Source organism: Otolemur garnettii, unplaced genomic scaffold (assembly GCF_000181295.1).
Source record: "Otolemur garnettii isolate 467f Iridium unplaced genomic scaffold, OtoGar3 scaffold00053, whole genome shotgun sequence".
Taxonomy (NCBI): domain Eukaryota; kingdom Metazoa; phylum Chordata; class Mammalia; order Primates; family Galagidae; genus Otolemur; species Otolemur garnettii.
In genome coordinates, this window is record NW_003852448.1 from 844,319 (window position 1) to 870,784 (window position 26,466).

At 46.4% G+C, this 26,466-nt stretch overlaps 1 protein-coding gene across 2 annotated transcripts in view; it reads right to left on the reverse strand.

The window, feature by feature from the left end:
* Positions 1-13,386: 13,386 nt before the first annotated feature.
* L3MBTL4 (L3MBTL4, histone methyl-lysine binding protein) overlaps positions 13,387-26,466 on the reverse strand; it is a 355,410-nt gene continuing 342,330 nt past the window's right edge. The window contains exons 17-18 of one of the 2 annotated variants that reach the window (XM_023514432.1): positions 18,003-18,065; positions 13,387-14,465 (exon numbers count right to left, since the gene is read on the reverse strand). In XM_023514432.1, the coding sequence (XP_023370200.1) occupies positions 14,298-14,465; positions 18,003-18,065 (231 nt within the window). In that variant the 3' untranslated portion in view covers positions 13,387-14,297. The remainder of the gene's footprint in view (positions 14,466-18,002; positions 18,066-26,466) is intronic. The other variant, XM_003792016.1, reaches the window with a different exon arrangement.

Genomic DNA, 26,466 nt, shown 5'->3' on the forward strand with positions numbered 1-26,466 from the left:
AAAAAAAAAAAAAAAAGACAGAAGAGCCTGTAAAACTCCAGGAGGTCTCGTCTCCAATTTCCAGCTCTGCCGTCCCCAGAGCCAAACCTTTCTACTGAATTCCCTCCTTGCTACCATAAAATGCTCCCTGTATAGGAGGGGTTCTCCCCAGGCAGGAGGCAGATTGGGCTCTGTTCCATGTGGCCCTCACCGCAGTGCAGGGTCGGTGCTGTGGCTGAGCCAGGCATTCGGTGCCCAGAGAAGGAGCAGGAGGCTTTGCTTCCCATCTGCTGGAGACAGGAGCAGGGCGGGCAGAGGGAAGGAGGCCTTTTCTTCCTTCTTCCACCCGGCGTTAGCAGAGCCGGCCTCACAGACCACCGTGGGAACGCTGCCCTGCTGTGGATGTTTCTTCCATGCACCCTTACTCAAGTATTCATAAGGGACAAGGTGACTTCTCCTTTTTTGCTTACTTTTCTCCTCCCAACCTGGAAGCTGGGGGAGGGGGCCTAGAGGCAGGGAAAAAATCTGCTTCACTGCTCATAGTCCAAGAAGGAAAAAAACAGAAAGGGAAACAGGAATTATTGTTTACTCCTTATAAATGTAGAGGGACTCTGAAACAAAAGTTCAAATGACACTGTGATTTCTTCCTTTCCACACCGAAAAATTTTGAATAAAAGATCTGTTTTCTGAGTTGACACTTTTGGGCTTTTCTAATATCCAGTAGCAGCAAACTGTTGTCAGTTCTGGAAAGAAGGGTGGCAGGACCCTGCCCGGTTTTGCCTTCCCCAGGGCGACCGGGTAAAGCTCTTTGGCTCTGCGTCCGCAGTGATGGCCTAGGGCCGTGCTGCCCAACAGTGCTTCTGTGATGATGGACGCCTTCTCTAATCGGCGAGGAACGCACGGCGCCACCAGCCCTGTGTGGCTCTTCAGCCCTGGACATGTGGCTGCTGGGAGTGAGCAACTTCATCTTAAATTCCAACAGCCACACGCAGTGAGGGCAGGAGAGCAGCATCGGCAGGTGTCCGGGGCACCCGGGCAGCAGCTTCACATGGCAACAATGTGTTTTGAATATTTGGATGACCGAATATTTGAATCTTCTGTTTCATTGGTTAGCTACTTTCTTAAAGAAAAGTGAGATCAAGACCACATTTAGAAAAGCATTATTCCTTCCTAGGTGTGGGGGAGATGTGTTGAACTAGGCTTTCTCACTTGAAGGCCACGAGGTCCCTGACTGTTGTGAATGACTGTGATTAAGCTGGCAGGCACCCTGTGTTCCTAAGTAATCATCACTGGTGTTTAATTTGGAGCAACACTTGTTCTGGCTACTATATAAGGCCCCAGGCCTTTCCTGGGGGGTGGGGGGAGTTCTTAGGGTCACTTGCCTATGGCCCCATGCCCGCTTGCTGGCTGCTGTGAATTGACTAAAAGGCCTGTCACTGCTGCCTTTGGCTCCCTGCCTCTTTTCTGATTTGTCTGAATCAAGTGCGGAACTTTTGACCTCAACCATTGGCACCACAGAAGGGTAGATGATATTTCTACCTAGAAGCTCTTCCTTAAGGGTATGATAATAATTTTCTTCTAGGATTGTGAGGTGATGACCATGGGGTTTGCTCAAATCTAAGATCTTCTGAAACACCCCTGAGCCCTGAAAGGCACGGTGGACTGGACCTCGCTGGGGTGAGCTCTGGCCTGCCCCTGAGGCCCCTATTCCTGGGCAGTGTGGTCAGGAAGGAGACACCACCACGTCTGTGTCAGTGGCTGTGTGGACACAGTCCTGGTAGGGGTTCTTTAGAGGCAGGAGAAGCTCAGCAGCTGTCTGGAGGCAAAAGACCAAACAATAAAGGGACGCCTGGAGGAGAGATGATGGAATAGCTGATGAAAGTGAGCCCACAGGAAACAGTTTTAAGGGGCCAAGAGCAGGGCAGAGACTGAGGCAGCAACTGCAGGGGCAGTACGGGGTCTGGGAGTGCAGACCCCGGGCACACAGAGACAGGGCGGAGCAGTGGCAGACCCAGAAGAGTGAGGAAAACAAATAGGACCCGGGCGTGGACATGGGCCTGGGAGGATCCCGTCCCTGCCAAGAGGGACTGCCTGTTAGTGGGGCTTGCACACGTACAGTGTGCATGGGTGGGGGGGGCGTGTTTGAATGCGTTACTGAGGCTATAAAGGCAGATAATATTATTCCCATTTTATGAATGAATGAGCTGTGACATAGGGTGGTGGAGGGATTTAAGATCCTCCTGGCACTCTCTGACTTTGCTGAGCACTCCTTCCCCAGCTTCCTTGTGAATTCATTTTTCTCTACTGAGTCTGTAAATGTCGAAATGCCTTATGTGGAGTCCCCTTCTTTTCTCACCTTCTACTCACTCGGCATAGTATTAACTGCAAAATTTACCTCCAGCCTGGATCTCTCCTAGGAAGGACAAAATTAACCTACAGCATGTACAAGGGAGCAGTAATAGACATAAACATAAGTGTTTCTATTTTGTTAATTAGAAAAGTAGGAAGAACAGATAATAATTCTAAGAGCTTCTTTTATTTGACAATAAAATGGACAAACTCCTAATTAACCCAATAATGAAAATGGGAGAAATAAAAAAAAATTAGAGATGAGAAAATATTGAAAGAGATGACTTTGCTTCATGCTATACTGACACTTTTGAAAATCTATGTGAAAGTTAACTTTTTCCAGGAAAGTATTTGTTATCAAAGTGCGTTCTGCAAGACAGCCTACTACGAGAGTGGCCGATTTAGCAAATAGAAGTATGAATTTTAGATAAGCAAATAATTTTTTTAGTATAAGTATGTCCCATGCAATATTTGAGAGATATTTATACTAAAAAATGATTGGTTGTCCTGAAATTCAAGTTAGATTGGACATTTTGCTTAGCAAGTCTATTACCATGCAAAACAGACAATTATCATGTAGAAGTATTAGGAACTTATCAAAAGCCTAAAAAGATCAAGATTAGATGTTTTAGGTGAAGCATATGAACTGAACTCAAGGCATACTTTCAACTTTATTTAAACTATTCCAAAACATTAAAAAAGGATAACAGCTTCTAAAACATTAAAGCTACCAAACACTGAAACCACACCTGACAAGAACAGCAAAGAAAAACTTATAGGCAAATGTGTAGTGAATATTCACAATAAAATCTTAACTGTGATGTTAACAAATTTGGGGACAATGAAAAGCAACTGAAGAAAATCATCAGAAGTGATTTTACTAAGTTTTCTGTATTTTTTCTCAGTCTTACTATGCCTGTTGACATGATGTACGTAATTCTGTACAGTGGGTCATTTGTGTAATACTACGTGGAAGTTACTTTCTGTAAACATCTCAAATTGAAACTCACAGTTCTGAAAGTACTAGTCGGTGCAATTAGAGAAGAGAAAAAATTGAGACACCAATCCTTAAACTGAGAAGACAAAATTATTACTAGGTTTAGACAATGTAGTTATTTATCCACAAGTAAATCAAGTGGAAGAATTTGATTAGGAACAGAAGATAATGAACTGATTTTAAAATTAGCATCTGAAATATATTTCAGCATACTGAAATATATTCAGTAATATTTCAATAAACAAATAGTATTTTGCTGTAAAAATATGATGGAACAAGTTATCTCATTTATAATAGCATAAAACGATAAAAACACCTAAATGTAAATGGAATATAATAAAAAATGTATAGCACCTATTTTTTAAAAACCTGTAACACTTCTTAAAGTACATAAAAAAGTTAAAATGAAGAGAAACACCTATAATATTCTTGGAGAGGGAGATTCAATACTGTAAACACATCAGTTTATCCCAAATTAACCCATAAATCCAACATAATCTTCCTCAAAATGCCGACAGACACTTTTGTAACTTGACACATGTTAAAGTTACCTGGAAATGTAAACTTGGGGAAACTCTATAGATTCCTATACATACCCAACAGTTTGGGGTGCACAAGAAGCTGTTTATAACATTTACCTGCTGGCAGTAGAAGTGAGGGGTCAGGAGTTGAGCTGTAGACTATTTGCCTTTTATAACTACCTATTGGATTTTTTCAGTAGGTACACATATTACTTATAGGATTAAAAGTGGTAATTGTTTCATTTATTGTTTATTTTTTATTTATTTTTGCAGTTTTTGGCTGGGGCTGGGTTTGAACCCGCCACCTCCAGTATATGGGGCCAGTGCCCTACTCCTTTGAGCCACAGGCACTGCCCATTTATTGTTTATTTTTTATCTGTGTAAATGTGTGGAGTGCAAGTGAAATTTGTTTTCATGCATAGATTTCCTAGTGGTCATGTCAGGACTTTAGTGCATCCATCACCCAATGAATGATGTGCATTTCACCCATTCAGTGACTTCTCATCACCCACTTTCTCCCCTCACCCCCTCCCATCCAGGCCTCCACTACCTGTCATTCCACTCTCTGTGTTTATGAGTACACACCCCTTTTAGCACCCACTTATGTGTGCAAGCATTTGACATTTGACTGTCTGTGTCTGGCTTGTTTCACTTAAGTTATTTTGAAAGAACATTTCCATCATGTAGAATAGTTATTCCTAGCCTCTTTGCTCATTAGAATCCTACAGGGAGTTTTAGAAAACACCAGGGCGGGCGGGCACAGCGGCTCACGTCTATAATCCCAGCACTCTGGGAGGCAGAGGTCAGATTGCTTGAGTTCAGGAGTTTGAGACCAGTCTGAACAAGAGCAAGATCCTGTCTCTACTAAAAACAGAAAAGTTCGGTGTGGTGGTGGACGCCTATAGTCCCAGCTACTGGGGAGGCTGAGGGAGGAGGATCCTCAAACACAAATAAACAAAAAAGCCTTGCTCAGGGTTCCCCTCCACATCCTGGTTCCATTTTCCTGGGTTGAGACCCTGGCCTGAGCATGTTTAATAAGCTCCTAGTAGACCCCATGTGCAGCAGAGGCTGTGAGTCATGTTGACAAGTGACCTACGACAGGGCTTTTCTCACGTGGCCTCCACTTGTTGGCCATGAAAATACTTTAATGGATTGGGATCAATATTAAAAAAAAAAAAAAAAACCAAGAAACAAAATTCAAAACAATTCATACAATTGCACAGAAATGTGTGTGTGTGTGTGTGTGTACTGGGCTTTGATCTCTTTTCGTGGGATGCATCCAAAACATTGGGAAGCCACTGCCTTACGTGATTCTAACATTTCAGGTCTTCTGAAACATTTTATCCAAATGTGTGTGAACTATTAAAGACTTCTCATGGTTTAAAAATTATATTCTAATGATGACTGTTGTTCATTCATTTGGTCATTTAATCCTTCATTCATCACATACTCAAAGATGAAAAATTCCACATGTAATTACTTGTGCTTACAGATGAGCAGAATGCCGGATGTAAGTAACTGCTAAACAAATGATGAATAAATGAACGATTACATTAATTATAAGCAGTGCTTTGCCTAGTTTTCTCTAGTTATTTTTGTAAACTAGTTTTCCTTCTCACCTACCCCCAAGCTCCCAGTTAAATAATTACACTTGTCAGAATAAACCAAGAATATTAGGATGGACATCCTAAGTTCAGCGCCACCACCGAGGCAGGGCTGACTTTGGTAAAGTTCCCATCAAGTGGGGACTCTGCTTGGTTTGGATTAGGCCATGCAGATTCTGCTCACATCAGCATCATCACAGATTGCATTGCCCTTGCCATAGTATAAGACATTTAAGAAAGATAGAACCAAAAGAAATTTGGCTGATGGGGGTTAGCTTTATACAAAGTATGTTGTTTCCCTGACAACTCCCAGAAAAACATTTAATTCTCTACATGATCAACTTTATGTAAGTGAGCAATTGCTTTTTGAGTTACCATGTTCTCAGCCTTGGGCCAGGTGCTGCAGGAAATATTAAAAAGCGTCAGTATCAAAAACCATGGGCTACTAAGTATAAGTAAGAAATTCAGGTTGGGCAGGAAAAAAATGGAATGAGTTTAATGGGAGAAAAGATTTCCAACCAAATGGCTGGACACAGGGGACATCAAACATAGGTAACACTCTCAAGCCGAAAAACTGGATTCTAATTTGCCTACACTCTTCATTAAGGGACTTGTTTTGTGTAACACTTTACAAACCATTAACAAAATAATGGTCTCTGGAAGTTGTGTTTAAGCATTAGCAAGCTCAATCTGTCCGTCTGGGGAGGCACGACTGACTCAGTGGCTTTCTGGGCCGCTCCCACCTTATGTCTCACAGATTCTACTTCTGCCGGAGCTGATGTGGATATGAAAATATCTGCGGTGTCCTTAACTTTTAGTAGAAATAAGACAGGTCAGAGTCACAACAGCTGGCTTCTCCAGGACCCTTCAGAGATAGGGAGGGGGCTTCCTAGGAGGGCAGGGCAGTGAAGGTAAGTGAGGATAAACATTAGGGAAAAAGTGAAAGTGGAAAGTAGAGGAAAAACTTGAACATTTCAGAGTTAAAAACCTAAATAAACAGACTAAAGGAAGGACGAGTTAGTCCAGAAAATAGAAGACTAACAGATCATTTTGTTCTGACCACCATAGCTGACCACCTCCCGACATTGAACACCTCCTTAAGTTGACATATTTTTCATGGATTGGACATGCACCACAAGTGTATATCAGGACAGTAGGCCTAGTTCCTATGTTGACCACCTCTGTATGTTAACCAGTCTGTTACAGTCCCTAGGGTGGTCAGCTTACAGAGAGTCTAATGTATGTGAAAGATGTGGAAAACTTCACAAGACACCTTTCTCTCTAAGGCAGCAATTCTCAACCTATGGGTTGCGACCCCTTTTTTCCATTTGTAACAACGCAGCAATTAGGAACGTTGAGAACCACTGAGAACCACTGCTCTAAGGGATTGCACTGAATGAAGGTGTAATTGCTCTTCCTGGGGTTTTTCTGGCAGGAAGATGCGTGTAATCACGTGCCCCAACTATTTATCTTGTATTCAGTCATTACTTCCTGTTCAGATCTTCGTAAAAGTGGAGAAAGCTGTGACGTGGCTCCTGAGGAGGGTATGCATAATGATTTATTGTCTATGGAGAAATGGAAAAAACAGATTTGTGGGAACACATACTTCCTATCAGGTTAAAGCCAGTAAGAAATGGGGTCCATAACTTGAAACTTGAAGTTTTTAGATCAGTGAGTCCCTTATTTTTTCACTGTTTCTTCCAGAAGCCAGACATTCCAACTGTCTACACATAACGTAGATCGAATTGTGAAATACGTTTCTGTCAACCCAGCTCTGTGAAGAGTTAAGTCACACGTTCCAAATGATTTCTCAAGTTTTAAACAACTATCCAGACATGCAAAATTGGTCTTTTTCCCCCAAAGATTGTGAATAGCAGTCTGCTCCAAGATCATGACAAACTGTTATAACTTACAGATTTTTCCATTTGAGAGGACTTGCCTGGAGCAAAATAAATAAATAAAAATAAATTGCTTTTGCTAAAACTGCGCATCCTATTCTCTAAGGCTAAGCAATTCTCAAATTAACAGGCGCCAAAATGACTAATTTGAAAAATGTGCCCTGTGGGGACACTGAAAATAGTTGTAACGCAGGACCTGTTCTAGGTTCCTGGTGTTGAATGACATCAAGTTTTCTCACCTTCCTACCAGGCATCATCAAGATGTTATCCTTTTTAGTTCAGTACCATACCCACTCTCAAATCACATTATTAACCTTTAGCTACCCTGCTGAAGGGATCTGAGAATCAGTGTTAGTTGGATAATGTTTAGCAGTGGCAGGATTACCAAGCATAGCTATGTGAAAACATATTCGTATTTAAAATTCTTATGTATGCATAATAAATATTAGGACACCACTGAGCTAAAATTAATGAGTCTGTATTTAAAGCATGGCAGTATTTAAAATCATCTGCCTGATGACAATTTCAGTTAATCACATTAGAAGTATATCTGATTACTTCTAGCTAATTGCTACTTATAATCCAGGGTGGGAAAGGTCTAGAAATTCCCAAGTAACAGGTTACTTAATTGCTAACATCAAACTGGTGCTTAAATAAAATACACACCCTTGAGCTGGTTAATTAGCAACAAGTAATGATAGACACCTCTTTTTAGAGGATTGTTCTAGGTATGAACATCTCCATAGTTTACAACGGCAGAGCATGAACAAAAATCTAGAAAGAATTACAATACCCAGGTGAGTGCAGGTACATGTTGTGTGCGTCATGTGCCTCAATGCCAGGGTGGGGGCTCCCCTGAACTGCAGCACCTATCATCGGGTCTGCCATCTACGGAGCAGCGAGGTCATGTCTCCATCAGAACACCTTAGACTTTTCTCTCTTTATTCTTCCTCTATTTATTTATATTCATATTTTGTGCTATTTATTATCACCACCCACTTAAATGTCAGCTTCATGAAAAGAGGCTTTTTGGGGGGAGTCCGGAGCTACATCTCAAATGCTAATTGAGCCTGGCACACTGTGGGTTCTCAGTAAGTATTTCGTGAATACATGGGCTTAATAATTTCCACACTGGACACTCGGGGACATCTGTGCAGGTGAATCTGCTGAGTCACGTAAAGGAAATTTTAGAATCTACATGGATGTGTATCTGTGATATTTTCCCATCTATGCTTAAGACTTACCTTTCCCAGCCTGAAAGGCACTGGGGTAAATCTCTCTGAGGGTTCAGGAAGGGCAAGCTCAGCTTTTGAACTGATAGTAACAAAGGCTCGTGAAAGACAAAGCCATTCTAAAAAAAAAAAAGGAAAGCTGGCCGTTCTAGAGGATAACTTTGCAAATTGAAAAATGAAAGGAAAAAAAAATTCTGTTACCGATACCAAGTAACCCATCTGAGTAAGTTTTCCTTTAATAAACTAATTTTTGATTGGCCTGTTGACTCTTTTTGTTGGAGAGGACAAGTCATATGAAGTTGTCTGCTTTCATATGAATTGCTGCTTTCTTGGGAAAAAAGAAAGTAACCAAATCTCCTCTGCTTTCTGAAGCAAACTGCCAGAGCAGATCAAATCTCAAATCACAGAACAATTTATAAAGAAGCACATACCTCCCTGGAAGCCGCATGCCACACGCATCCGAGCCAGCCCCACAGCCCGCTGATGAAGAAACTCATGCATCTTTGGGTAGAGATCCTGCAAAAATACCTTTTATTTACTTTTTTAAGTAAAAATGAGCTAATATTAGCAATAGTTCTTGATATTATTTTCCTTCTGAATGACTTTTTATACCCTAGAATTTCACAGTAAAACACAGATGTCTGTACTCCCAAACAATCCCCACGTGCATTTAATAGGAGGGCTATTAGCTGCAGTTCAACAACTGCAGTTCAATCCATTGTGGGAACATCTGGGTTTAACCTGGGATTTCTCAGCACTTTGTGTTCTTCATGCACCAATTTGCTTTGATGCCCAGATTCCCAAATCAAAGGGAACACGATCTAATTTCAAACCAAAATAAACCAGAAACTGACAGGCATTGCCTTATGGGCAAAACAGCACGAAACAACCAGTCTGATCACGTGAAATAAAACTATCTGGAGGAAAATAACTCTCAATATTTTAAATGCAAAGTCTTCTTTCTCCATTCCCTTTTTAATGGTGGTTCTTAAACTTTGGTACCCCATCTTCTCCCTGACTTGCTTCCACTGCTCTGTCATTCTTATCTGCCACCAACACAGTGACTGAGCTATCCAAGGCTTTGCCCCTCTGCAACTATGGCCCCCAGGGGAGGGACATGCAGGAGACCACCCGAGTGCCTGCAATGTGCTGTGGTTCTCTGCTCTTACCACTGGAGAGCTGAGCTGTCACAGCTGCCAGGCTACCCTGTCACCGTCCCTGCATGTCCCACCCTGGTACTCGGCGGTGGCATTAAAGGTGTATCTTATCAATCACTGGATTTAAAACCCAGCATCTGCCCTGAAGGGGATGGATGGTGCCAAGACACAGAAGTCGGCAGTTTCACTGAGAAATCACATCGCTGCTCCCCAGTTAGCCCAACGGCTTAGTCAGCAGAGTTGCTCATTTAATTTGAGTTTGGGTTGACCGGGTTTCATTTCGTCTTCAGAGCACCAGTGTGGTGAGTCTGGCTGTCCCAGCTTCCTGCAGCAGCTGAAGGCAGAAGGGCAGACAGGGCCAGAGACAGAGAGTACAGGAATGTATTTTTAAAGAAAGGTGCCATATGAATATATTATTCATTAATATATTTATTCATAGGAGTAACATATTTATAAGGATTTTGAATATTCAAGAATCTATTAACAATTATATTCTTCATGAATATATTTATAAGAATAAGGTTTTAAGAAGAATACATTTATAAAGGAAAATATTCATGAAGAACATATTCCCAAACACTATGTATTAAGAATATATTCATAGAAAACCTTCATATTCAGCCTTAGGAACTGCAGAGACAAATCGAACATTCCTTAGTATGATATGAAGCAAAACTCAACATTCCAAAAGAAATGTGCAAATGTGGAGTCGGTCAGTTGACAGCAGTAAAGAAACGCTTCCAGATCTTGCATCTGGCGAGACGCAGGGCGCGGTACTCAACTCTGGGCCTCACTGCACAGCCTGACCATGTCCCATACTCTTTACTGCCTCCAAGCCTTACTCAAAAGATGGGGCTCCGTAGACGAAGGTGGCTCACCCATGAGATCAGGGCAACATGCCGCGGCCTGGAGTCCTTTGTTAACCAGGAGTTAATCACCTGCCTTGTCACTCTTTGAAACTCTTTAGTACCTGGGTTCTACCAGGTCAGGGGTTCTAATCACAGAAGGAAAAAAGAGGTGTTCAGAGGTTGTTTTTTAAATGTCCTAGCATTGTTAGAAGTGAGATAAATTTATTTTTGCAAGAGTTATCTGAAATTACAGGCATTCAAAGACTCCAGTCTCAGAAGTCCCGAGCTCCCTTAGGATTTTTGCTAATGATCCAATTTCCAGCATCATGATGTGTACTTATGATTGTGTTGTACAAATGGTCCTTTGGGGGAACACTTTCTAATAACCTGGAAATTTGTATTTCTTAAGCCCTGTTGTCAATTTTTGCCTTGTCCTTGACTCAACTCACATTCCAGGTAGAGTATCAGGGAAATGGGAGGGGACGAGGCTAGGGCTGGTACCTGGGCAGCGAGGCCCTCACCCCACCTGCCCTATCTGGATGCCTGGCAGTGTGGGGGGGCCTCCTTGTGGTAGAGGGAGAGACTTTAATTCCTAATGCTTCTAACCTTTCTGGAGAGCCCTGAGGGGTGGGGAAAGCAAACTGGTTAGAGTGAAAGTTGGACGTGGGCAGGGCTGAGTCCAGAGCCCTTTAACACTGTCCCCAGTCTGTCTTTCATGCCTCTGGGCCTCCGGATGGGGGCTACATTGAGAAGGGTGCGTCCTGTGGGGTCCTTGAAGGCTGGGTCAGGCTTGGTACAAAAACTTAAGGGGTTTCTACATGGGAGATTGCTGGAAGCCTGGCCCTCGGTCCACTTGAGGCAATGGATTGCTGCTGGTGGTGCCCCGATGCCTATGGACAGCTCTATCAAGGGTCAGCTCCTCATGACTGCCATGCTGCTCATAGTCATGAACACGAACACATCCCTGAAGGTAAATTTAAAAAACCCTTTGGTGTTGGCCTTATTTTCTTATTGTACAGGGAAGTTACGTGTATTTAGGAAGCTGCAGAGCTGGGATTTGTACTGGAGGGGCTGGCTCCATGCACTGACACAGCAATGACTTACTGTATGCCAACTGAGTGCCAGGTACTGTGCCAAGTGCAGAAAGAGGCAATGAACGCCAGATGCTGCCTGTGTTCTCACAGATCTTCTGGACCGTCAGGGAGAGACAGATAAGTAATGATAATAAGGACTTAACAGCCTCAGGCAGGGAGACCATGCTGTGGCCCTCGGTGAGCAGGGGACCTAACTGTGAGGGTGTCCAGAAAGCCTACTGAGGAAGTGGGCAGGTGAGAGGACATCTCAGGCAAAAGGCCCAGCAAACACCAAGGTGGGAGACCTAAGAGCAGGGTGGGTCCAGAGGAAGGAAGAAATTCATCACCAATCCATCCTGAATGCGAAACTCTAGAGCACAGAGAGGGTTGTGATGTCTGCGGAGTGTGGGACCCCCACGGACTACTCTCTAGAGCTGACTGTGCACAGCTCTCCCTGACCCCAGTGGGGTCAGGCTGGCAGAAGAGAAATCACTCCACAGAAATGAGCAGCGTCAGATGATTGGAGTTCCCTGGCTTGGGGAGCTACTCCGAAGGTGGCATTGTTCACTCAGATCACGAATACCAGGGCAGGGTCATCCGAGCTCCCCATGGAATACTTCAAGGCTGAGCTACATGGTGACAAAGTGGGGGTGTGGGCAGGTGGCTGGACACCTGGCTGGATCTCCTTCTGATCACATGTCCCCCAGGAACACAATAGTTCAACTCCACTGTGGCGTGGTATTATCGATCCTGTTCTAGGTCCTTCTGCTGAAATTACATGCTTTTAAGTACACAAATCCCAAATCTCATGTCTTCCATAGAGGCTATACAGTGGACATTTCTGAGGTTCTTATTAACTAAAAAACTCTCAAATTACTACATATTAACACCTGACCCTACTTCTCTAGGAAGATATGTCCCAAGCAACAAAGCACTCAAAAAAGTCTGAGTTCTCTGCCAGCAAATGCAGGCACAGTTGTGCTTGTCCTTCCGCAGCTAAGAAAAGTCAGACTTTAGGGGTGGCGCCTGTGGCTCAAAGGAGTAAGGCGCCAGTCCCATATGCTGGAGGTGGCGGGTTCAAACCCAGCTCCGGCCAAAAACTGCAAAAAAAAGAAAGTCAGATTTCAGGCTGTGGAGTGGGTACAGGTGATAACATTTCATTAAGGTAGCCAGGTATAGGTTTTGTCTGTTTATTGCCATTTAAAATATATTAAAATTTTAATATAGCAGAAGCAGGGATTTTAATTGCACATAGTAGTCTACAAAAAGCCAAACAAAACAAAAAACAAATAAAACTCCATAGAAACAAAATTTACATCAACCAATACTATGTTAAAATTTCATTTAGGTAAAGATGTTATATATGCAAGCCTCTAAAAGAAGATTTTTGTTTCTTTAGTGATGTAAAGTTTGAGAAATTCTCCAAGCAGAATTAACTTTTTTCAATCATAATATTCCTAATGAAGCAAATGGTATGGTCAGGTCTGAGTCTCTGTTTTTATCTATTCCCTTTCTCTCACCTCCCCAAATGGCAGCTCTCCACTTCTATGAGGATGTTTGTAGCTGCTCCTGCGTGTTGGTATAGTAAGACGTGTAAGAAAAGAGGTACTTACCTTTTAGAACTGTGGGACTGACTCTACACAACTTCAGTCATGATACAGTCACTTATGACATCTGGTAACAAATTAGAATTCTTCAAACAAAGAATAGATACTAAGCTCCCACTTTAGCAATCTTTTCTTTTAATGATGTTTCTCGGTAAAGATGTGCGGAAGGCCCAGTTGGTAACATAGCTCCTTATCACACAGTTTCGCACAGACCTCAGGAGACACTGGTCACTCCCCTTTAAGAGTGGGAACGGGGGAAAGATTTCTGCATAGGTGGGTGTCTGGGCCACTTGCCAATGCCAGGGTCCTCAGTAGGGTCTGGCCATCTTTGGGGAATGCCCCCTACCTGTCCTTTCCATACTCCTGGGCACCCTCCTTCGCATGGGCTCCAGGAAACCTTGGGGGCACAACGGAGGAACAGTTAATGGGACAGAAAGGAGAATTAATGAACCCTGCAAACGTGTGCTTATTGTTACATATTTTTTAAATATTCATACTTTCCTGAGTAAAGCACACAAAAATCTCACATGAAGTCTTTCTTTTAAAAGCACCAGGCCTCTATTTCTTAGACTCACACCACCCGGACGGCAGATCTGAGGCAAGCTCGATACTGTTCTGGTGGACATGTTAACCGTGTATTCATGAGTACCATTTTCTTAGTATTTTACCACTTGAGAGTTTTACGCTTATAAATGGAAAAATGGTTTTTCTTTTGTGGTGAAGAGAAAGAATAGAGGTGCGTGTGTGGGTTTCTTTGGTCTGTCTGGTGCAAACACTCAGAGCTGAAAGGATCCCGCCAGAGATAACGAGATACTCATCAACCCAAACCCGCCCCCGGTGCTCGCTGAGGTCCTGAGTCACTGGCACTTGATCAGTCGTCCAGATCTTCTAACCACATGAGTCACAGACAATTTAAAAGGTCCAGATGAAACGTGGACATGACCACGAGGACACTAAAATCAAACGAATGTGCTCCAATTTATTGCTGGAAGAGCGCAGGTCCTGCTGGCAGCGGGAGTTCTGGGAGCACACTCAGCCCCTGACCTCTTGGCCTGAGAGGACGTCTTCTTCAGTGAGGTCCTGGGAATTCCTGAACATCAGGATGGAATTATAAATCTTCAGGGCTGGACCCAGTTTGATCTTCATCACTTTGACGATGTCTGTCTGCGTCAGGAGCAGGAAGGCTTTGCCATCAATCTGCTGCAAATAAATAAATAAGAACAAATAAAAATACTCTGCCAAAAAAGCTCATTTATCCACCAGTAACTCCTGGGTGCTGAGTGTGACACTGAACCTGTCACAGCCTCCCTGGAGTACTCAGTAGCAACAGAGAATGAAGGTGTCCCTCACAGGCCTCCGTCCCACCCGTCACTCAACTCCGTTTGTTTCTCCCAGGACATTGAGGTGCAGCTGCAGGAAGAAGGTGCTGGCGCTTTTACACGCTCACTCACTGTTCCCTGGCTAAATTTCTATCGTTATGTTTTAAAAATCTTGGCCTGAATGTATCAAGAGTCTTAAAAATATCACCAACTAAGTCTCCAGGAACTTTTCCCAAGATAATAGTGTGCAGTGTGTAGACTGCAGCCTTATTTATAATAGTGCAGTACTGAAAACAACCCCATGATGAACGACAGAAGTAAGCAAATCACGGTGCAGTCACAGGACGGGCCACCATGCAGCCACTAACACTCAGACCGCCATGAAATATCAAATGATTCGGGAGACCTTTCATAAATCGTTAAGCAACAAAACATGATATAATGATCTCAGTTCTAATTTGTAAAATTAAATATGCATGCCTGTGTATATACATATGCATATTTAAAATATCTGAAGTCTTTACACCAAATGTTAATGGAAATTATCTTTGGCTGGCAGAACAGTGGTTGGTTTTTGTTTTCTCTTTTTCATGTCCCTGCATTTTATATTTTTTCTATAATAAATGCTATTATAAGCAAAAGGAATGCTTTGTATGTCAACTTTAAAAACATAATTTAAACCTGGCTCAGAGTGATTCCTGGCTCTAGATGAACAAGTTCTAGGCTGGGCCATATGCGTGGGTGGTGCGGACTGTTAACCAACCTGATGGTGGAGGGCAGTACACACGGCCCAGGTGCGTCAAATCATCACATTATGCACTGTGAATATAGTCAATCTTTATTTGACAATTAAATGTATTTAAATTTAAAAAAAACATGTGGTCTAACATGTGACATAGCTCCAGCGACCATGTAGGCTGCTGATTTTCCATAGGTTTCGGGGGGCCCCAGTGACCCCAGAGCTGGACTCCTGAGGATACCGGCATGCCTGCCCCCGACCCACACAGCCTGGCGCGGATGATTCCTGGATCCAGAGCCAAGACAACTGGCGTGAAAGGGTTTCCCTATGGAAACACCATTCCATGAACTTAGGACTACGGCACTAAACCTTTTAAAACTTCATACGATGAGCCCTGGAGGTCAATGTCTTACTGATAGGTTAATCCTCAGATCCCCTCCCCCCACGGTGCAGTTTTTACAGTTTTTATGATTTTAAAAAGTTTTTAAAAGCTTCCTGTGCATTTATGATATATTGTCTGATGAAGACTCATCCATCTTGAGAAGGGAACACATTTCCCATGGGATAACGAACACATTCCCCAATGCAGAGGGCAGAGAACATGCCTACTTCTGAACCCTGACCTGAGCTTGGCGAAAGCATTTTTAGGCAAAGACCGCTGGCTAAATAGCCAGTTATCTTAAGAATACAGTAATGAAGATGATGACAGCTAACATTTAAGGAGCTGTAATAATCTATCATATGGGTTTTTATTGAGACAGAGTCTCACTATGTCACCCTTGGTAGAATGCTGTGGTGTCATAGCTCACAGCAACCTCCAATTCCCAGGCTTAAGCGTTTCTCTTGCCTCAGCCTCCCAGTAGCTACGTATATGTGTTTTATCCTCCCAACAATCCCTTCACGTGGAGGAAGAAAGCTGGGATCCTCAGGTTACTGATTTGCCCAAGGTCACACAGCTTCTAAGAGGTAAACTTGGGATTTCAGGCAAGTCTTGTGAGGGCCCGGGAGACTGTCTGCTGCACACTGCTGCCTTTCTTTCCTTTCTTTTTTTTTTTGGCTGAGGCTGGGTTTGAACCCACCACCTCCGGCATAGGGAGCCGGCGCCCTACTCCTTTGAGCCATAGGTGCCGCCCCCTTTCTTTCCTTTCTCTCTCTCTCTCTCCCTCCCTTCCTCCCTCTCCTTCTTCCTTCCTTCCCTTTCCTTCCCTTCCTTCCGTTCCCTCCCTCCCTCCCTTCCTTTCTTTTTTTTTGTGGATACAGAGTCTCACTTTGTCACCCTCAGTAGTGTGCTGTGGTGTCATAGCTCATGGCAACCTCAAACTCTTGGACTCAAGCCATTCTCTCGCCTCAACCTCCCAAGTAGCTGGGACTATAAGTGCCTGCCACAATGCCCGGCTATTTTTAGAGACAGGGTCTCGCTCTGTCTTAGGCTGGTCTTGAACCTGTGAGCTCAGGCAATCCACCTGCCTCAGCCTGGGCTAGGTACTATAAACACACTAATCCTAATCTTTGAAGGCCCCTGGTTAAGTCTGTTTTGGAGGGGAGAGATAAGAGAGGTTCAGTGATCTGCCTGGAGTGACGGTGCTGGGGAGAGCCCAGCGTGAGCACTTGGGCCTGAAAAGAGCCTGTCCTTCCCTCCCCAGTGGGACTCTTGGTCAAGGTGGGTCTTGGTGTCACTGCACACTATAGGCAGAGTATGGATTATGTTTCTAGGCTGGGCTGGCTGGGCCTGAGCAGTGCTGAGCTCACATAATACCAGGAGAAGCTCACACTTCCACTGGAGGTGACCCCAGCTGAATGCTCGGGTCATTGCTATGCTGGGAGAGGCCCAGGGTGCTTCCCTAGAGCCATGTGTGCTCCGAACCGGGAGAGGGAGAGGTGTGTGCTGCTCTCCTGAGTCTCTGGGAGGATAGTTTCCTGGGAGAGTTCCAGACTGAGACAGGCTCTGTATCCAGCTGGATGTGGGCTGGAACTCCACTTTGCCCCTTTCCTGCTCCGCCTAGCCTTCCTGAGCTGTGGCCTCTTCCTTGGTAAACTGCCATTGTCTAGTCATTGTGAGGTCAAGAGACAATGGCTGGAAATGCTCAGCACACAGCCCGGCATGCGGCAATCCCTGGCTTTAGCATCTGCATCATTATTCTGTAGTGGTCCAGTCTCTCCTGGGCTATGGATACTAATTCCAGAAAATGTGTCAGGCAGTTTGGTAGGAAGTAGAAACCCCATGGAGGGATTGGGGGCTTCTCTGTGTCACTCTGGAAGCAGGTGCAGGGCAGGAACAGCCAGGACAGCCCTGTTCTCACTTTGGAGTAGATAAGTCCCCTGTTTCCCGGGTGCGGTCCCAAGGGAGGATCCTTTCCTTTCCCCAGTTGTGGTTAAAGCCACTATGCGGAGACTTCATGACACCCACAGGTATTAATTCATGATCTTGCCTGTGCACTCTTCCACCAAATAGCACATTTACTGAGCATGCAGTACAAGCCACTCCCTTTAATCACAAAGCACAGCCAAGTACCAGAGGACCAGGATGGAGGCTGCATGCCCCCCTATACCGCTGGGCTCTGCCATGCTGGATCCTTTCCCTGGCCTCCCCCAACTGCCCTTATTTACATATAGGTGAATGGCCACTAAGCCCTCTGGGTCTAGAAGTATGGAAATATATGTGATTTTTACATCTCTTACCTCTTTTTTAAAGCACTTGGCATGCTCTTCACAGCCCAGAAGAGACTGTACAAACTCGGCCACCTACAGCACAAAGTGAAATTATTAAAACATGCACCTGAAATAATTAGGGGGTTATAGTAATTCAACATGTAAGTAAAATACACTTCAAACTCCTCAGGCAGGTGGGTTTAAATTGTAGGTGCCAGCCCACATCGGCACTTGTCAGCTCAGAACTCAGACCAGACCAGTATATTTTCTGCCTTCCTATCATCAGGCAGACCTGCATGGGGTTATGATTATAATGATGACAATGGCAGCTTCCATCTCCATGGAGCTCTGTTCTGGAAGCTTCCTGCCTCTGATTTTCCCAACCACCTTGTGATAAGCAAGAGTTGGGACGCTGGCCTCGCTGGGCAGTTATCACAGTGACCCTTTCAGGCAGACCCAAGGCCAAGGTCCTCTCTTGCTCATTTCTGCAATCCCTGTACCTCACTCAGGTCCTGGCAAACCACAGGAACTCAACGCACTGATGCTGAGCAGAATTCCCACGTAAGTCACGATGCAGCGGGAGCTCAGGGAGGGATAATAACATGCCCAGGCCACACTCGGCCAATAAGCAGTGGAGATGGTGTTGGAACTCTCTAGCTCCAAACCCCAAATTCTGGAGAATCAGTCTCTTCAATTTAACTTCCCACCCTCATACCTTGCCCTCCCTTTCTACCCTCCTGCCCCTCACACACCCCAAGTCCCTTTTAATAACTGACCACTCAGGCTGAGATCTGGTTATCAGCTAAAGTAGCCAATGGGTGTTCCCCACAGACAATTTTGGGGCACTGACTGGACAAACATGATCAAGTGTAGACTCCCAATGACAGAAATGACAACTGGGTTTTGGTGGCTTCTGACTGGATCTGCCACCGTTACAGCCTGGGAAGGGCAGGCTGGACCGCAACAGTAGATGTGATCTCGGGTGGCCAGGTTTGTAGGGAACTGTCGGTTTCTTTCTTTTTGTCTCTCTGCTGTGTTCACTGGCCCTTCTCTCTCGGGTCTCATGAGGAAAGTCCTCAAGAAGAACAGACAGCCAGGGCCTTGTGCCAACATGTTCTACCTCCAAAGAGCCCCAGGAGTGCTCCCTCCCTCCAAACCCCTCGAGGGTAAGTCGGGAGGACCCCCCACCCCTGTGGTGAGTTTCCTGAGTCCAGGCTACTATGGAGCAGGCAGGGCACACCTGAGGGCCAGACCCCTGTGTCCTCCTGACCTCTGGTCCCCGTGGTCTCACAGTTATATTTAGTCTGTGCGAGTGAGAGTGCGGAGATCGGGATATCTTCTTTATAGGGGCATCAGCCTGCCAGTGTTGGCTTTATTCACCTCTGGTGCTGCAGGGATATTTTATCATGAGTCATTTTATCTTATTATTTATTTATTTATTTGAGACAGAGTCTCACACTGTTGCCCTGGGTAAAGTGCTTGCTGTGGCAGCATAGCCTCGATCTCTTGGGCTCAAGTGATCCTCTTGCTTCCGCCTCCCAAGTAGCTGGGACTACAGGCGCCCACAACCTGGCTATTTTTAGAGACGGGGTCTTGCTCATGCTCAGGCTGATCTCAAATTCCTGAGTTCAAGTGATCCACCTGCCTCGGTGTCCCAGAGTGCTAGGATTACAGGTGTGAACCATTGCACCCAGCCATATGAGTCATTTTGCAATCATCTTTCTCAAGTATGGGATGATAAGAATTTTCTAAAACCCTCCTGAACAAGTTGTCATGCTGCTCCGCAATGCCACCTCCTAGCCCCAAGGCCACCTGGGCTGGTGCTTGCCCTCCTGCTGGCCTTACAGGCCAGTTCCTGTGAGAATGTGGTTTTCTGGCAGGTCCCAGGCAGAGGAGGCTGAGTGCACCTGCTCAGGGGCACAGGAAACATGGAAGGCACATTCAGTATGCAGGAAGCTGCTGTCAGCCATGGGATGCCACTGGCCAAGCTGCAGAGGAGGGGCAGCTGGGGCAGGTGACAGCAGCACTGAACATGGCTGAAGTTGGCCTCCAGGATGTCTCTGGCTGGGACAGGGAGCTGTCTCTGTCATTCTCCAGGCCGCTCTTCTGTCCATGTGTGTCCCACGCCCAGCTGTGTGTGTGAAGTCCCTGGCTGGGTGCTGGGAGGGCTGCCCCTGTGAGCAGGCTGGGCCTGAGCTTCCCGTGAACTGATGGCTTCCTAAATGCAGGGAGGATTGACTGAGGGGAAATGGCAAGAATAGGAAACTCATCCCCCGCTGTAATACTCAGTCAGATGTGCTGACATCCTGACTGAGGAGGAAGGTCGTGGTCCCAGGAAGGGATGACCATATTACAGGGGGGAACTCAGAAGGCATCACAAGGAAGGTGGTCCCTGAGACTGTCATGGTGGATGTACAGCAGTGATGTGGGGTGGCTGGGTAGAGAAGAACTTCTAGGCTCAGGGAATCCCAGGAACAATCCCAGGAGCAGGACAGCATGGGACAAGTGTGAGCAAGGGAGGAGTTGGGTGGCAGGAGCTGAGGAACAGATGGGAGTGGCAGAAAGGAAGGAGCATGGTGTGGTCTCTGTGTGCAGGGCAGGCTGCAGAGAGCCCGTATGACCTGGTTCTCTCCCCTGGTCACACACTGGAATCCCCTGCAGAGCTTTTAAACTGACTGAGGTCCAGGCCTCATGTCACAGAGATTACAAATTAGATTAGATCCAAGTGCTGGGTATATATTTTTAGAGGTCCCCAGTCGATGCCAGTGTGCTCCAAGGGCTGAGGACCACAGCCCTAGAGGAAGCTGGAGAGATGCCCAGCGGTGTCTGCCAGGCTGCAGGGCATCAGCTGTGGGCGTTCGCTGGAAGCGCTGGGGGCCTGGATGCTCCTCCCTGCACAGAGCGCAGAGCTGAGGCAGGAGGTAAAATCCTCAGGATCCGATGCTCACCTGGGTGTGGCAGCAAAAGGAATCAGGGCTGAGTCAGGATGCTCAGACAGGTTTCTCAGCCTCAGCACTGCTGACACTCTGGGCAGATAATTCTTTGCTGTGGGTGCCACCCTGCGCATTGTGGGATACTTATCAGCATCCCTGCCTCTACTCACTAGGGGCCGGTTCCAATATCCTCCTCCCAGTTGTGACAACCACAAATGTCTCCAGATATTGCCAAATGCCTCTTGGGGGCAAAATGGCCCCAGTTCTTCTGCTGGGATGACTCTTACAGGAAGAAAGGCTAAATATCATAGGATGGAAAAAACGAAAATACAAGTGTGGGTCCAAGAGTTAGCTGAAGTCCATGTTTTGTTTACTTCCAATCACCAGCTACTGCGGGGGAACCATGTCAGCAGTACAGCCCGCAGCTTCCCCACTGGCAGGGTGGTCAGTTTGAAAAAGGGTCTCTTTTTAAATACTTGCTCAAAGAACTTCTGTTAATAGCAATAGTGTTGTGAGTTGCTTTGGTGGTTTGCATATGTTAAAATGTCTGTTTCTGGGTGAACAAATGAAAAAAGGACCATGATCCTCCCTCCTTAGTACTGTTAGCCAAGAAATCATTGTCCGTGTCAAAGCTAAATTGGATTTTTTAACAGGAATAAGTAGTGTGTTAAAACAAAGTGTTAAGAGAATAGAACCGGAGCTGCCGAGGGCATGGTGGCCTTGGCCGGGCCAGCGCCGCCGCACACGTGCCTCCAAACCCCTTGTCCTCTGTTGTCTCTCCCCAAATCCTGCCACTTTGGAAAGAATTCCCATTTGACTCAGTCTTTTACCAAAGCAAAGAACAAGTTCCAGGAAATCTATTGAGGCAGATTTTTTTGGCTAAAAATTAAAAAATATCCAAAGGTCTAGATTTAGTTAATTAGTTGGTATATATTTCCCCCAAGAATGAATTGTATTTTAGGCTTTAATAAAAAGTTTTGCTATAAATTTTCTAAATGTAAAGTAGTGAGTTTTAACATGCCTTAGAATAGTATCAAAAGCTTCTCTCTCATTCCGCTCTTAAAAGGTGAACACCCTTTCCCCCTTTAAGTCTTAGTAGAAAATGGGGACAGTTGTTCAGGTGGGAGAAGAGCATCCGGTCATCCCTTTGTCCTTTAAAAGAATTGACTGTGGTGGGAGAGGATGCTTTTTCAAAGGTGACCATCACCCTGGTGGCACTCAGCTGTGGTGTCTCCCCTTGGCCTGGCTCTGAGAAGCACCCACACGGTGCAGGGCAGGCTGGGATGCAGGCCTTTCCTGCCATCCCCGCTTTGTTTTGGAAGGACACGGGGTAAGTTAATTCCAGGTATGAGACAGCAGTTTGGGAAGACCAGGAAGGATGAGCCCATCACTTCACCTGACTCACTTCCCCTGCGACCTACTTTCCCTGGCATCCTCGCTGGGGCTCAGCCGGCCCGTGTTCTTCACTGGGGCTGCTGATGCCTCAAATCTCTCCAAATGGTGCTGTGCTCTGTCTTGCTGAGCCTGTGGACGTGTGCCTGATTGTACCGGCTAACAGTCCACCGGGGACCATGTTTCTAGCCCAGGTCTCGTTTTTTAACAGCAGAGTTTATTTGCCCTTTTAAAAAAAAGGCCCAATTGTGTGAGGCCGCTATGCTTAGTTGGCAGTACCCTGAATGTTTTAAAACACTCCTTCCTGTGTGAAGGTTGCTTTTAAAGTGACTGTCATCTTTTAAAGTTAATGAACATTTGGGGAGCACTCGGTTGAGACTAGGGCAATTTATATGTGGTGTTTTAAGAAACATTTTTGAATAGCAGAAATGTAAGTACCCATGTGGCCACCACATGGCCAACAAGCATGGCTGAGTCGCAGCCATGGTGGAGAATGTGCAGATGATGGATCACACCCTGTGTGTGGCCGGGCGCACATCTGGCAGGAGCAGACTACATAAATCCACCTGATTTGTGAATTAGCGATAAGTCACTCAGCCGCTCATTCACTTACTCAAACTCTGTCAAACACCTCCCCGTGCACGAATGCCTTGCTAAAAGGGCATAAAAAGATGTAAACTTACTTTAGTCCCTCCCCCCCCCTTTTTGAGACAGAGTCTCACTTTGTTGCCCTAGGTAGAGTGTTGTGGCATCATAGCTCATAGCAACCTCATGGGCTCAAGCAATCCTCTTACCTCAGCCTCCCAAGTAGCTGGGACTATAGGAGCCTGCCACAACACCCGCTTATTTTTAGAGACGGGAGTCTCACTCTTGCGCAGGCTGGTCTTGAACCCGTGAGTTCAGGCAATCCACCCACTTCAGCTTCCCAAGTGCTGGGATTACAGGTGTGAGACACTGCGCCCAGCCCTTTAGTCCCTAACTCTTAATAGCTACAGTTGCACGGGATATTTTCATGACCCAGAGTTAAGAAAGACACTTTGCCCTGCCCATAACTTAGCGTGTGCACACACCCACATGTCTCTAATTGAAGTGTCCCCAAATGATAACCCTGTGACATTTTATGTACCCTCTGCTGGTCTTGCCTTCCATTTCCTAACCACTAAGTTGACCTCACAGCCCATCTGCACTTTGAAAAACACTGGTCTGGTGGAAACAGCCACAGGAACCCGAGAGTTAAAAGCCAGCTCACAGCTCTGGGGAGTGTCACAAAGGCCCTAGACGGCTTCTTTTCACAGGTAGTATAATGCAGAAAAGCTACCCCCCTCAAGGCCAGGAAGGCAGACAAAGGGAATGTTCTTTCACTTCATCCTCTGCCACACACACCCCATGCTAAGTCTTGCTGAATGGCACTTAGCACGGGATGCCAGGTCCACTTCTGCGTTCCCTGCCCTGGCCTTCTCTCCAACGCACTCAAGCACTAAGGAAGCACAGAAGCACCCAACCCCCACCAACCCTGCTCAGCTTCCTTTGCAAAGCATCACTACCCAGCTTGCCACCATCATTGTCGAGTCTACAAGCAGCCTAGACTGCGCCGACGCCGTACTCACTGGCACCCCTGAGTGGATTCCCTTCCGAGAGCTCCCTTATTTTCAGAGATACAAACAGAACAGTACCAAAGCCCACATTTTCAGCCCACCAGAGATTATTCTTGAGGACCTATTTTGGTGCTAGAATATGTATTATAGCACATGAGGATGCAGAAGAAATTCAGGAGGCTCTCCTTGGCCCTGTCAGGGCTTTGGAGTCATCGGCATTAGAGAATGATGCACACTGTTCTCTGCAGAGCGCATCCCTGATGGAAGTCATGGTTACGAGGCACAGGAAGCCCCCAGAGCAGGAGCGCTGCGTGCCAGGCACTCAGCCTCTCTGCTGGCTGACTGCAGGGTGTCTGGGCTCTAAGGCCTCCACCAGCAGTGAAGGGTGAGACTGGGGTGTGCCCGCCATGGAGAGCTCAGGAACCAGGCCCTCTGAGCGGTCCTCCTCCCTGAGCCTTCCTCTGGAGAACTCCGTGCCCTCACGACACCTGCACTGCCATCAGCTACTTGCCTCAAATCACCTTCTAATCTCTTGCCATTGCTTTTGTTAACAGCAAACTTGAAACTTGCGGGATGAGAGCCCTCACCTGCACCTCCTGCACACTACTCAGTGTCCCTGACGGCCGCTCCCACTCTGTCTGCGCGGAAGTGCTCTGAGAGGTGATACGAGCTCCTCCATTAGACAGTGCTCACATTGTTCATGTTCTTCCCCAGACCTGAATCCCAGCTCCACGGCCCAGCAGGAGCCCTGCCTGACGCCCAGCTCAGCCTTGCTGCATGGTGCATGCCTGACTCTCTTCCTCCTGACACCTGTCTCGCAGGCCTCCCCCACCCCGGCCCACGTTGCCCCCAGCTCCTCCTCACACTGCCCCTTCTGACAGGGCCCTGTGGACCTGTCCCCAGCCGTCAGAGGCGGTCTCTGGACACTCCTGCCCTAGTAAATGCCTCTTAGAGGCCTCCGCCAGCACCCTTTCAGAGCACCTGTGTCCAGTTTCTGCCCACTGGATCTCTCTCTATTCTTTGCTGTGATTCGCAGGGCCCACCAAGTCTGCACGTCCAGTGGTGAAATCGCATGGAATCCCTCTACCCCCAAACTGGATCCTGTCCCCAGAGGTCACTTCTGGTAGCATCACGATTCTCCTGTTCATTCAGAGGAGCTCCGGGGGCCTCTCCCCTCTCGCTTATCATCGTCCTAATTACATACTAAACCGTGTGGTGTGGAGACTACAAACAGAATCACACTTGCCTCATTACATGTTTTCGTCTTCCGCATCTAATTTGTTTCCATGTGCTGTTGCTTTGGACTTTAAAACATCTGCTGAGTCCAGGTTCCTCTCACGGCAGTGCCCAGGCCAGGCCCTGATGGCGCCACACCTGCGGCACACTGGCCACCCCCGGGTGCCTCCCTCCGCTCAGCCTCTTCTCGCTCCACCCTCTAAGCAGACCTCTGCCATTGTCATCTCCCTGAGACACTGCCTTCACAAAGTGACATCTGCACGGGAACCTCCAATGGCTGACTGCACATCGTGCACGCCTTCCGCCTGGCCTCTCAGGCCTTTCACACCTGACCCATCTTTCCTTCCCAGGTCACCCTCCTATGTCCCCAGGTCCTGAGAGCACTGTGGGCATGACGTCAGCTCCTGGCAGGCTTAGACGGTGTGGCCATAAGCGAGTCACTTAGTCTCTGGGCAACTCAATTTCCTCCTCTGCGAGTTTGGCCATGCCTGACCATCATTATATTCCTAAGTTCATTTTCCCTATTAATGCCATAAAAGGCACACTGTGCGCCTGTCACCTTTGGGCCTGTCTCATTCACGTCCATGCAACCTCCTTTGCTTTCCTTCAACTGGAATGATGCCCCTTCTCTGCTTAGATACATTCCACCTTTGTTTCAAAATTCAGCTCACAATCGATTCTCTTGTCTTTCAACATTCATTTAACAAATTCTTACTAGGTGTCTACTAAGTGCCAGGTGCAGGGAGAGGGTCTCAAGATGCCACATCAAGGGGGTGACATGAGGCCTTTCTTCAACCAGTGAGCATCATGCTGGGGAGGGCAGGAGCTGGGACAGGTGACCTCTGGCCCAGAGGGAGCCTCCTGCAGTGGGTGGAAGTGAGCACAGAGCTGCCTGCGGGGCAGAGTGGGAGAGGGCACTGTGGGCCATGCTGGACCAACCGCGTGAACATGGTGCCAAAGTGCAGGCTTTGCAGACCAGAGGTGGGACGTCCCGCAGAGCCAGAGAACGCCCAGATCCATCCTTCTCTACCACATTCCCTCAGTATCAGGACGCAATCACCCTGCACAGGCAGGCAGGAGAGGGCCTTAGCGTAATCTCTTCCAACCTATGCATGGCTAAGACACCCTTCTGTGCAGGACAGGGATGACATGCAGGGCCCGTAGTCCAGCAACAAGGACAGCAGAGAAGCCTCGCTCGGTCTTACTGCCAACAGGTCTTGCTTCAATCGAGTGCCTTGGAAGTCAACCTGCCACTTAGTTCTCAGTCCAACTCTGTGTTTTGTGCAGTGTTGTTTCAAAGGCAAAACCATACACGATTTGATTAAGGACATAATGGGT